This window comes from Falco punctatus, assembly GCF_963210335.1.
Source record: "Falco punctatus genome assembly, chromosome: 15".
Taxonomy (NCBI): domain Eukaryota; kingdom Metazoa; phylum Chordata; class Aves; order Falconiformes; family Falconidae; genus Falco; species Falco punctatus.
The window spans coordinates 7521244-7533224 of NC_137595.1; the positions used below are offsets into that span (position 1 = coordinate 7521244).

Genomic DNA, 11981 nt, shown 5'->3' on the forward strand with positions numbered 1-11981 from the left:
CCACGGGCTCGGGCTCCCTGGGGGGTGCAGTGTGCCCGCTGGCTGCCCTGGCAGGGACCCCCGAGCCCTCCCCAGGGAGGGGGTAACCAGCCCCTACCTGAAGTCGGAAGCACCGCTCCTCTTCGGCAGGCTCTGGGAGAATCAAGGCTGCCGCTAGCTCCCAGGCAGGGATGCACAGGCACAGAAATGCAGAGGCACTAATGAGAGCCATGACCTGTGCTTACCCATCACGGTGCGCATCGCAGGCACAAAAAAGTGCTGAGTTACAGTGACCTCCCAAGGAGAAAACAAGACTGGCAACGCTTGCTGCAAAGTCAGCTTCCGACTAGTCAAACGACGACGCTCATAATGTTTTAATTATTTTCTCTGCTGAAAATAAGCCTTATTTCAACAGCCTGGCATGCCTCAGCGCCACAAACTTTCTCTGGGTTGGAAATTGTCTCCGTTTTCTTCTTCCCCCCCCCCTGCTCTATACACAGCATTACTCAGAAGCAAGCCAAATCCCTTCCAATTATGTACGATGACGTTTCCCCAGCACCACACTAAAGCAAGGCCCTTCACTTCTAAATGGCATGGTTTATAACAAATTGTCTGTTATACCAGACAGAAACTGATTTCCTCAAACCCAGCATATTAAAGTGAGTACATTCATTCTGGTTGTAACACACAAAATGTGATTACAACAGACACTTTGGGGGCTTTTTAAGGCTAGCGGAGAAGAGGAGGATAAGCTGGAGGGGAAGAAAGAATTGACAAGTAGAGAAATGACAGAGAAAGAGGAACAGCCACGCTGATTTCATTTCTTACAAAACAAAAATCTTTGTGTGTTGTTGAAATGTGCTTTAGTTAGCACCGCCAGATAGCCAGAGCAAAAACTGCCGGTGCTGCCTGAAACGAAAATTGCTCTATTGTGCTTAGAAAACCATTTCCTACAGTGAGGAGAACGCTTTCCAGGTAGTAAAAAGCGTATCTGAAACCAACAGGGCCTTATCCTGCAACTGTTGCTCGCTCAAATAATCCCTGCTGCCACGAGGAGCCCAAACAAAATCAGTGTGAGTGAGGATTACGCGGGAGTGTATCAAGGTTGGGGGATTAGACCAGGATTATCACTAAAACCAGTAATTCCCCATCTTACTGATGGTGGCCATCAGCTCAGGAGGCAGCGGATCACCACAGCCGCAACCCCTCGGTGCCGGGGCCGGAGCTGGGTCTGGGACCTGCTGGGCACGCAGGTCCCTGGAGGACTCGAGTCCTGATGGATCAGGGCTGCTCCACCTTGACCCTCTCCAGTGGGACCTCCCAAAGCAGCACCAGAGCAAGCCCATGCCTGGCCCACACCCTGCTCACAGTGAAACGGCAGCACTGCTGCTTCCCTTCCCTGCCACTGCCGTGACGGAGCCATCCTGCACCCCCAGAGAGTCAAGCTGAACCTCCATGCTAATTCTACCTTTGGACATCCAACCTCTCAAACAAGACTTGCCCGTGCCCATTTCACACCTCCTCACTTCTCCCATGCTGGGTCCTGCCGAGGACCAGCCACCACTCAGCCCCGGCTGAGACTGAGGGGCACAGCCAGCTGGCGTGCCCCCGGGGATGCTCCCCGTCCCAGGGCAGCGCTCGATGCACCAGCACTGTTTCCCAAAGCGGCACAGATTTTGGATGTAAAACTGTCCCTGAAACGCAGATGCAGCCATTACATGCACCTTGTTTTCTTTTAAAACCGTGAAGTCAAAATCCAGGCATGTAAGTGTTACCCAAGGGTGGCTGCTCTACATGCAAGTCGTGTCCTGAGAATCCTAAAAGGCTCGGCATTCAGACCGGTTTCCACACCACCCCAATGCAACGTGCATTTTTATCGAGGAAGCTGCCTAATGGCTCCTATTAATTTTGATTTTTTAATCTCCTGGCACAACTTCCAGTAATATACATGCAAAACTTGACAACAAGTCCTTTTGGTTTCAAAGCTGACTTCCCCTCCGGCTCAGCAGGAAGAAAAAAAAAAAATAAGCCCTCGGCAGCAGCAAAGCCTCTGACCGGCAATGCCCTTGCAGCTCCAACATGTCCCACTCTCCCTCCTGCAAAACAAAACACTAATGGGGGCCAAGCTTCCCCCTGTCAGCCACAATCACCAGAGCTGCTCGCAAACGCTTCTTGCATATCATTGCCTACCACCACAAGGATGCTAAAAGGCTGCGGGCAGGGGTCCCCAAGTGGTACCTCAGCACCCAAGGGACCACCGAACCCCAGTGAGGCCGAACCCCCCCGAGATGTCCCTCACTGCCTCCCGATGCTCTCTTGGCAGCCATGCCCTGGCACAGGGAGAGCCGGCAGCTGAATCCAGCCCCCACCCAAAGGGAAAAGCTTTTCAAGGGTCATCTCAAACTTTTTTTTGCATCCTCAGAGTGGGGTTGCAGCCCCTGCAGACACCGCTGTTAATCCCTTGTGGATCAGCAGGGAAAGGTGGGGAGCACTGACAAACCCAATTACCACCGGCACGGCATGGCACCGCCTGCCCCAAGACCTGCCACTGTGCATACCACTGCTGCGGCACGGGAGGAAACATTTCCTGAAGCTCCACAAACAACCCATCCTTGGGGACTTCTATTTCAAGGTTCCTGACTGTTAAAGTAAATGAGCCTCACGTTAAAGACCAGCTACATTGCAAACCGACCGCCGCTAGGACAGCGCGTGTCTGCAGAGGCAATCGCTTACTCCCAGCCACAACCATCATATGCTAAGCGACATCGCCAGCGACACATTTACCTCTGTATTTTATCTTTTATCAACCGACGCTCTGCTTTCTCATCAGGAAAAGTCACTCCTAGGTGGAGCAGCAGCGATATCTCCCCGATGCTGACACCTCATAAAGGCTCCCCAGGGAAATGCCAGCAGCCTCGTCACTGGAGGCGACTCAAACCAGCCCGGACAAAGTCCCACTGGATGCACTGCAGGGAACAGTTTGGCTCTGGAAACTCTGGGCAGGAACTGCATTTATTAAATGCTCGTCACCTGGAGGTGTACCAGTAGCACGCTTCACACGTGTATCACCACACCATAATGCCTGCTAAGGCAGTGATGGGCTACGGCTGCGATGCTCCTCCATGGAAGCATCTTCTATGGAGTTTCCGTGTCACCCTGTGTGCCAGGACAGGGTTGTCACTCTAGTCACCACTGAACCTACTCACCCTCTGGGGTCACCTGGATTTTTAGGAGCCAGTAGAACCCACACCACCACCAAGATAAACTTCCCTTGCAACAGCTGGAAGCATAACACTGGGACTCTCTGCCAAAAAACATAGAAGTTCCCACCCTAAACCAAACTTCCAAGCAGCTTTCAGTTGGGATTTCTCCTCCCTGTGCCCTGGCCCTGCCCTTTTGTCCAAAAGCTTTCCCTAGGAGCAAGCAGATTCCCACCAGGACATGCTGCTCTCCCCAGGAGCACCCACCCATGAGCTGCTGATCCCTCAGCAGGGCTGGAGAAGCGCAGCTGCCCTCCTGCGTGCCCGTGGGGCTGCTGCAGGGCACGTTTTCAGCTGACACTCCATGGCACTCATTACAAGAGACAAATTTATTGCTCCAGGCAAGGTACCGGTTCTTTGCAGTGCATCCCACCTGTACAAGTGATGGGGAAATGGGGCGTGCTGGAGCCACAGGGAGAAGCAACGAGCATCCCAGCTCCCTCACAGGAGGGTGTGCAAGGCGGTGGGGGTCTTTGGAGAGCACACGCTGCCGGAGCCCAGGCTAACGAGAAGGGACATGGAAAGCACTGCCTTCTGCCCGCAGCTGCCTATTAACTTTATCAGCCGAGCTGTGATGTTCCCGATGCTCCTTCCCTCCTCAGCACGGCAGACCTCCCCTGCCAGCACGCACTTCTGGCTAACGCCAACATGATGGATTTTATGACTGAATTTTGTCTGTGGCAGTGAATCACAGGCTGACAGGGTGCTCCACTGCTTGGTGCCCGTAGCAAGGCACCAGCCAGAGATGCGCTTGAGACCCCTCTGCAAAGCACACTGCTCTGGGAAGGCAGGAATTCCTCAGGGACCGCAACCCCCAACATCCCAACAGCAACGGTCACCCACATCCTTGGGATGCATCCCCCAGGCAGCTAGGCTCCCTGAGCCCCAGCTGATACCTAGCAAAGGGCACAGGCAAATCTGAGCATCAACGGAGATCCCCTCATGCACGAAGGGCGGCATTTCCCACCCCCAGCCTGCCCAGGCACAGCACAAGGAGCAGACGGCTTTGGTAGCAGCTCTTGCGCCTTACCTGACCAGAGACAGGCTTATCCCAGACTGCTCCTACCCAGACTTGGATGCAAAGTCCCTGCCTCCACCCACTGGGGGACCTGGGAGCAGAAGAGCCTGCGCAGCTCTATGGCTGGACACGTGCAGTAGAATATACGAGCGCTTATATTCAGGTCATTCCCTTTCTGCTATGGCTAAGAAACTCTATTACAGCTTTTATACCAACACCAGAAGTTAAAATTGAGCTTTAATGCTCTGGACCAGCCAGCGGTGGGTTGCTCCTGCCATACCCTCCCAAAGGCAGGCAGAGTCATGGTGCCGCAGCCACAGGCAACCGTGTGGGGCTGTGCTGGGGCACCGGTGCAGGAGGTGCCTCCTCACAGCATCTCAGCAGGTAACCTTGAACAGGCAAAACCCTAATGGAGCCTGCACGTGTGAGGGCAGGAGAGCCTCCAAACGCAGGCTGAGCAGAAGGAGGCTAAATGCCCACGATCTGTCACGGAGATCCCGACAGCCCCCTCCTGACCGTCTGGTCATTAAAAGCTGCACCTCTGCTTTGAGCGACCGGCATTTGGGCTGGGAGCACTCCAAAACTGGGCTGACACCAGTACATGACCTCTCGGGAGGTGGTTCTGTAGCCTTAGGAAAGGTTGAACACCAGGCTTCAATGAGTATTTTGCCAATACAAACACTGCAGGATGAAACCCGCCAGCACCAGCCCTCTCCAGCAGCCCTGCAGACTCTCGCAGAGGGCCAGGCTCGGCTCCCCATAGAGCAGATAAATCTGAAGCAGCTCCACCGTCTTCAGCAGCAGCATCTTACATTTACACCAGCACACTGAACACAAAACAGAGCAAGCCATAAATATTTCAGCTGCTTTTTCAGCTTTGTTATTCTGCTCAAAGCAGGAAACATGACAAACCTTTGATTGTTTTGCTTAATACCAAACAATAATTCAAAGAGAGACAAACAAGCAACATTAAATGATGCCTGTGATGTACAGGAAAGCTGATGAATTAGAAGAACCTGATGAGAATGGTGTGGATCGGAGCAGACCCTTTCCCTGCCTTTGGCAGGTACCACGCATCCCTCCTCCAGTTGCACACCCATCCTGCACGGCGAGGGGACAGTCCCAGGCCAGGCGTGCATGTGGTTGCTCTGGGGCACCCTGCACTGCCTGCACCCCAGCACAACACGCTGCCTCCAGTGGAACAGCCACCAACACCACTTTCAACCACCTTTTAACAAACTCTTGTTTGTTAATGAGCACCTTGTCCCCTGAGCATCATCATACCCAAAATCCACTTGCAAAGCAGCCACCTCCAGCCTCCCAGCAGCATGGAGGCAGCCTGGCCAGGCACACCCATGCTAGCACCCCCGCTGGGGCATCCCTGAGGGTGAAACATCCACCCATGGCCACATCAGGGCTGCCCCAAAACCTGCAAGGTGGGTGCCCACCACTCCCCCCTGCCCGTCCTCCATCACTCCCTCACCCAGGGCATCCAACGCACAGAAACCACCACAGCCTGTTTGCTCAACACGTCGTTTCAGCAGCGCTTACACCGACAGACCCACAGCCCATGGTCCACGTGCAAACCCATCACCGATGCCACAGGGGCACGGGCTGCCTGCCTGCACTCACCTCTGGCAGCGGCATGCCGTTGATGATGAGGTCGGGCTGCTGGGGGCTCTGCCCCGTGAAGGTGTGATGGTAAATGTGGTTGGAGCCGGCGTTCCTGTTGTTCTGGCTCTCCACGTTGAGGAAGGTGCTTTCAGAGCGGCGGCAGCCCAGCGGCAGGGTCTGCTGGTGGTAGTCGAAGTAGTTGAGGGATGAAGTAAGAGAGGAGCAGCTCACAACGTTCATTTTATCTGTCTCTTCCACGTCCCGCGGTACCAGGCGGATATCATTCTTGCTGATTTTCTTCTTTTTGCTTGATTTCTTTTGATGCCCGTAGGAGTATTCTGCAATTCTGGGGGACAGAATGAAAATGAATAGCTGAGAGCATCCCGAACCCTGCCCCACTAAATACACATGCTGAAACCCAGAGGGCTTGTCCCCCATCTCCATGTAGGCTTCTTAGTCATGCACATTACGTCATGTTTTGAGACTGGTGGCACAACACAGACTTTAGCTTATTTTCATATGCATAACACTTTCAGGTCAAATATGAAAAATAATGGGAAGGAAGAATGCCTTTGGTTTTTTTCTAGTGTTTGTAATTGCTGATATTTAGTTACTAGGAGTAAAGTCCAGCCTGCAGAAGAGAAAAATGGAGATGTTAAAATCCATGAGCTGAAAAGGGTACCTGCATTCATTTCCATGCATAATAAGGATTTTAAAAGTGATTTAATTTGGTCCCTATAATGAAAATTCAAAACGAATAGCGGATTTTTTTCCCAGTTCATTTTCCATAGCAGTAAATAAAGCAGACCCAGAAGCAGTCCTAGCTGGCAAGCTCTACTCTCTCACACTCCAAAGGCTGTTTGTTTATTAATGTTTTATCCAAATTGCTGGTGTTTTGACTATCTCCTGATAATACCTAATAACTCAAAATCTTTTCTCCAGCCGCATCCTATTCCTCCCTCACTCCCCAGCACGCACACCCCCTTCTGCTGGGAAACGCTTTCACCTTCCAGAAATCAGAGCGCAACAAAACTGTGTTTTGCAAAAAGAAATTATCCTTTTTGACCTTTTTTTCTTTTTTTTACTGCAAGCTTGTTTTTCTCTGCCTTTCTTTCCCTCTTTGCTTCCCACCTGCCAAAAGAATCAACTGATTAAGTGCCTTGTTTGCCTTCTGCAATACACCAGAGGAAAAAAGTTACCGTAAAACACCACCCAAGCAAATAATGACAAATATGATTGCACCTTGCATTAACTGGGTATGCTCAGCTCAGAGTGACTGTGGCTTCTCTTTCCATAGGGAGCAACACAGCCCTAGCGAATGCCTCACAGATGAATTTGTACATGCACTGCACTGGGCAGCTCAGTATTTCACAGAGAAGCACATCAAATGCTACCCACAGTCAGAAATACACATTTGAAAGTCAGGACTTTGCTGCTTTTCTTGTTATGATTACAGCATTAAAAAAAAAAAAAAAAAAAAAAAAAAGACACACCAGAAACAAACAACCCAATAGCTGCAACAGAAATAATGGGATGAACAAATAATACAGTTTATCTAGAAAGGCAAATATTGGACAAATATTCTTGTTCCAGAAAGCTAATTGCCTGAGCATGAAAATGCCAGCAAGTCGAACAGCTCTCATATAACCTTACATGCCTCATAAATTAACACATTTTATGAAGACTGTCCAGCAGCTCTTGCAAGAGACTCTAAAACAAGGCACTGCCAAGCCCAAAGGCACGCACCCGGTGTGGGGAGAGGGTGCCCCACGGTCACAGCCGCTGCTGCGCCTACCTGGTGCTTCTCTACCTCCGCAGCTGACTTCTGCTCAGATGCACACTGATAACCGCCTGTGCATCCCCCTGAGCATGCAAATAAATCAGGGGAAGGCAGGGATTTCTGTTGTGCCAACAATCTATATGCTGCTGACTCCTCTAACAATGCTTGATGAAGCTTTAATTGTTTTGTTTACCTAAATGTTTAAGTTTGGCAATGCGAGAGCCCAATTATTTCCTGCAGGCATTCATTTTGCTGTCCTTTCTCTATTGACCAATTATTTAATCAAACTGCACTTCATTAATCCCTAAGCCATCACAGTAAACCCGGGGCTTATACATATGTGTGAAGCTGTTAGGGGCACCACCACAACGTGATTTTTATCTATTCAGGCCCTATTCTCCTTTAATGGGCCAAGCTGGCAAGAAAGCTGGTGTATGGGCTTTCACTTGAAGCTAGACATCCCATAATACAGCACAGACCGACCTTTATTTGCAGATGATTTTTCCCCCATCAAGCAAAAAGGCTTATAAATGCACTTTATGCGGTGAAAACCGGGGATAAAACCCAAACTCTCCAGCATTATTTCTGCGTAAATAAAACTTTAAAGACCGCACATCCCCCTGCGCTGCAGAATCGCCGGGGGCGAGCGTGCGTTTCCAAGGTAGAGCAAAATTAATTTCCATCCCTCCCCTCTGAAACGACTCGGTGCCGAAGGAATGGAGAAGTCATGGCTATTTCACTAGTAACAGGATTAAACCATTTATGAGGCATTGCAGCTGCTCTTTTATGGCATCTGATTGATATTCATGTGTGGTTAGCATTTGTCTCCTAACTTGTGTAACACAGAGAATAGTAAAAGAGAGACAATAATCGCCGGGCTGTTACATATTCAGGGGACTGGATTTCCCCTATCAGCCTTTCAGCGGTTGTGAGCATGGGGCTGACCTCCCCTCCGGCATTTCGGACCCAGAAGCACGCATCCAGCCAGGGCAAAATAACGCGGCGCTGCAAAAATCTCCCCTCGCCCCATCGCTCCCAGCCCAACCGGCCGTGCCAGGCGCTGGGTGCTGGGTGCTGGGTGCTGGAGCAGCGCATCGAGGGGAACCGGGTGATTTTCGCCACTATTTTACCCAGCCAGCCCCACCGGCAGCCGTGGTGAGGAGCCGCATCGGGCGCACAATGGCTCTTTTGAGCGGCGAGCGAGGGCTGACGGAGGCCACCGCGGCCACTCGCGCTCCTGCCGTGGGGCTGCGGTGGTGGCTGGGGGGCTTTTCCCCCTCGCCAGCCCGGGGAGCCATGCTGGGGGCAGGGGGCTGCCCACAGGAACCAGCCACGCCGCCGTGAAACTGTTCTCCCCCTTTCCCGCGACGGAGCACGTAAAATCAGGGATGCTGCAACAGATTGTCAAGCCACACAGTTAAGTCGATCCGTTACTCGGCACGCATTCCTGCTCTCCTCCCCTGAACAATTTTTTAAAGCCTCTCAGGAAATTTTCTTGGAGGGACGGGAAGCTCACTTTTGTTCCTAACGCAAATCTACCCCCACCCACCCCCACCCCCCAAAGTATACAGCAGCAAATGGAAAAGTAACTGTGACAGCAAAAATCAAAGCAGACCCGGCAGGCGCACAGAAACAAAGATGTCTTTACCTGCAGTTGTAGGTCCTGATTTCCTTGTTATCCCTTTTGCACTTGACTGCCACAAAGATCATGGTGACAAAAAGAATGGCTGCGATAGACCCCAGGGCAATAATGAAAATCAGAGAGAGGTTAACAGATCCTATGGACTCCTGGGCATCCAGGGCTGGAGACAGGTATATCAAAATCAAGGCAGAAGCAGAGAGAGATGTTTTTCCATGGTCGTGAGCCACCACGATCAGCTCGTAGGCTGTCTTTGCGTTCTCCCCAAAGGCTCTGGTGGTCCTTATCTCTCCATTGATCTGGTCTATCTCAAAAAACCCTCTGTCTCCTTCCACCATTTCATAGGAAAGTCTGCCATTTTCACCCTCATCATAGTCGTCTGCCTTGACCACCGTCACCAAGTAGCCAACCCCTGCGTTCCTGGGGATGTACACCTCCGCAGTCCCGTTGACCAACGGTGGGGCTGTAATCACGGGGGTGTTGTCATTTACGTCCAGGACAATCACCCTAACAGTGGCATTGCTCTGCAGAGAGGGATTACCCCCATCTTTTGCCAAGACCTTGAACTCAAAGGCCTTCGTCTGTTCATGATTGAAGGACCTCAAAGCATAGATATCTCCAGAGTTGGGGTTGATGGAGACATAGGTGAAGACAGGCATGTCCCTGACTTGGGAGGGCACAATCTGGTAGGAGACGCTGCCATTGAGGCCCAGGTCAGGGTCCCTGGCCGAGACTGAGAGGAGGTAGGCCCCCGGAGTGTTGTTCTCCTGCACAATGACCTGGTAATAGGGCTTTGAGAAGTGGGGATGGTTGTCATTCTCATCTGTGATCTTGACGGTGAAGGACTTGGTGGCCTGCAGGGAGGGGACGCCATTGTCCTTGGCCTGGATGGTGAGGTTGTACTGATCCCTCTGCTCCCGGTCCAGCCGCCCATCCACCAGGATGGTGGAGAAGCTCTCGTACTCCTGGAGCCGAAAAGGCACGTTGCCCAGGAGCTTGCACTGCACCCGCCCGTTGGCCCCGGAGTCGCGGTCCGAGACCCGCACCAGGGCGATGACGTACCCCGGCGGGGCGTTCTCACTCACCTCCACCAGCTCGCTGTTGACGGAGAGCAGGTTGATGAGGGGTGGGTTGTCGTTGGCATCCTGGACGCTGATGGTAACTTTGCAATGGGCAGGGATGGAGTTAGGCCCCAGGTCCTTGGCCTGCACGTCCAGCTCGTAGACGTGACCCTCCTCGTAGTCGATAGCACCGCTCACTGTGATGAGGCCGCTCTGTGGGTCTATTTGGAAGAGCTCCCGGGCCCGATCCGAGACGTAGCTATGGAAAGAGTAGAGGACTTGGCCGTTGGTGCCCTCGTCCGGGTCAGAGGCGTTGAGGCGGATGACCGGCGTACCCGGCGGGGAGTTTTCAGGCACACTGACGGTGTAGGCCGGCTCCTCAAAGAGTGGGTTGTTGTCATTGGAGTCGATGACGCGGATGCTGAGCTCCACCGTGCCGAAGTTGGGCGGGTCACCGCCGTCCAGCGCCGTGATCACGTAGCTGTAGTGGGACTGGGTCTCGCGGTCCAGGCTCTTCTCCACCACCAGCTCAGCGAAGCGCGACCCATCGCCCCGCGTCTTGGTCTCCAGCCCAAAGAGGTCGTTGGGGGTGATCTCATAGCTCTGCACACCAAAGCTACCCGAGTCCGGGTCGTAGGCGCTCTCCAGTGGCACCCGGGTGCCGGGGCTGGCCGTCTCAGAGATCTCCAGCTCGATCTGGTCAGTGGGGAAGCTGGGCGCATTGTCATTGAGGTCCTTGATCTCCAGCTTGATCACACAGATCTCCATGGAGCTGGACATCACCTCCAGCGAGATGACACACTTGGGGCTCTGCCGGCACAGCAGGTCCCGGTCGATCTTCTGCTTTGTCACCAGCAGCCCTGACCCGGGGCTGATGTCCACCAGGTGGGGGGCCGAGTTGGAAACCACCCTGAAGGCGGTGGGCTGCCGGGGGTCCAGCACGAAACCGGCGTCCCGGGCGTCCTTGGCGACGTTGGCGATCACCGTGCCGGCCCGCTGCTCCTCCTCCACCGAGTACTTGAGGTTGACGAGGGCCCCGGCGCCGGCCCACAGCAAGGCGGCCCCCAGCAGCGCCGGGAGAGCCCCCATCGCCGCCGCCGCCCCCGCCGCGCCGCGCCCCGACGGCCGCCGGCCGCCCGCCTCAGGGGCCCGCAGCCCTCATGCGGACAGCGCCCGCCGGGCTGCCCCGGCCGCGGCGGCGGCGGCGGGCGGGTGCGGGCACCGGAGCCGCGGTCCCCCGCGCCCACGCCAACACCGCCCGCTCAGGCGCTCCGAGCCGGCGGCGCCGCGGCTGGGCCAGGCATGGCGTGCGGGAGCGGGGTGCCGAGCCGAGCCGCGCCGTGCCGCGCCGAACCGAGCGGGGCCGAACCGCGCCGCGCCGAGCCCGCTCCCGCCGGCGCTCGCTGCGGCGGCCGCACGCCACTGCCCGCAGTCCGGAGCGCCGGCGGGCGGCGCGGGGGCGGGCGGCGCGGGGGCGGGCGACGGTGAGCGGCGGCCAATGGGCGCCCGGGGGCGGGGCCGGAGCGCCGTACCGCCGCCAATGGGGCCGCGCCGAGCCGCGCTGCCGGCCGGTGGGGCGGGGCCGGGGCGGGGCCGGCGGAGCGGCGCGGCCGGGCAGGGGAGCGGGGCC

The 11981-nt window shown here is 54.6% G+C and overlaps 1 protein-coding gene across 2 annotated transcripts in view; it reads right to left on the reverse strand.

Moving 5' to 3' along the window:
* Positions 1-11764, reverse strand: part of PCDH19 (protocadherin 19) — a 56579-nt gene extending 44815 nt beyond the window's left edge. The window contains exons 1-2 of one of the 2 annotated variants that reach the window (XM_080366057.1): positions 9300-11764; positions 5890-6217 (exon numbers count right to left, since the gene is read on the reverse strand). In XM_080366057.1, coding sequence (XP_080222183.1) covers positions 5890-6217; positions 9300-11440 — 2469 coding nt within the window. In that variant the 5' untranslated portion in view covers positions 11441-11764. The remainder of the gene's footprint in view (positions 1-5889; positions 6218-9299) is intronic. The other variant, XM_080366058.1, reaches the window with a different exon arrangement.
* Between the last annotated feature and the right edge of the window lie 217 nt (positions 11765-11981).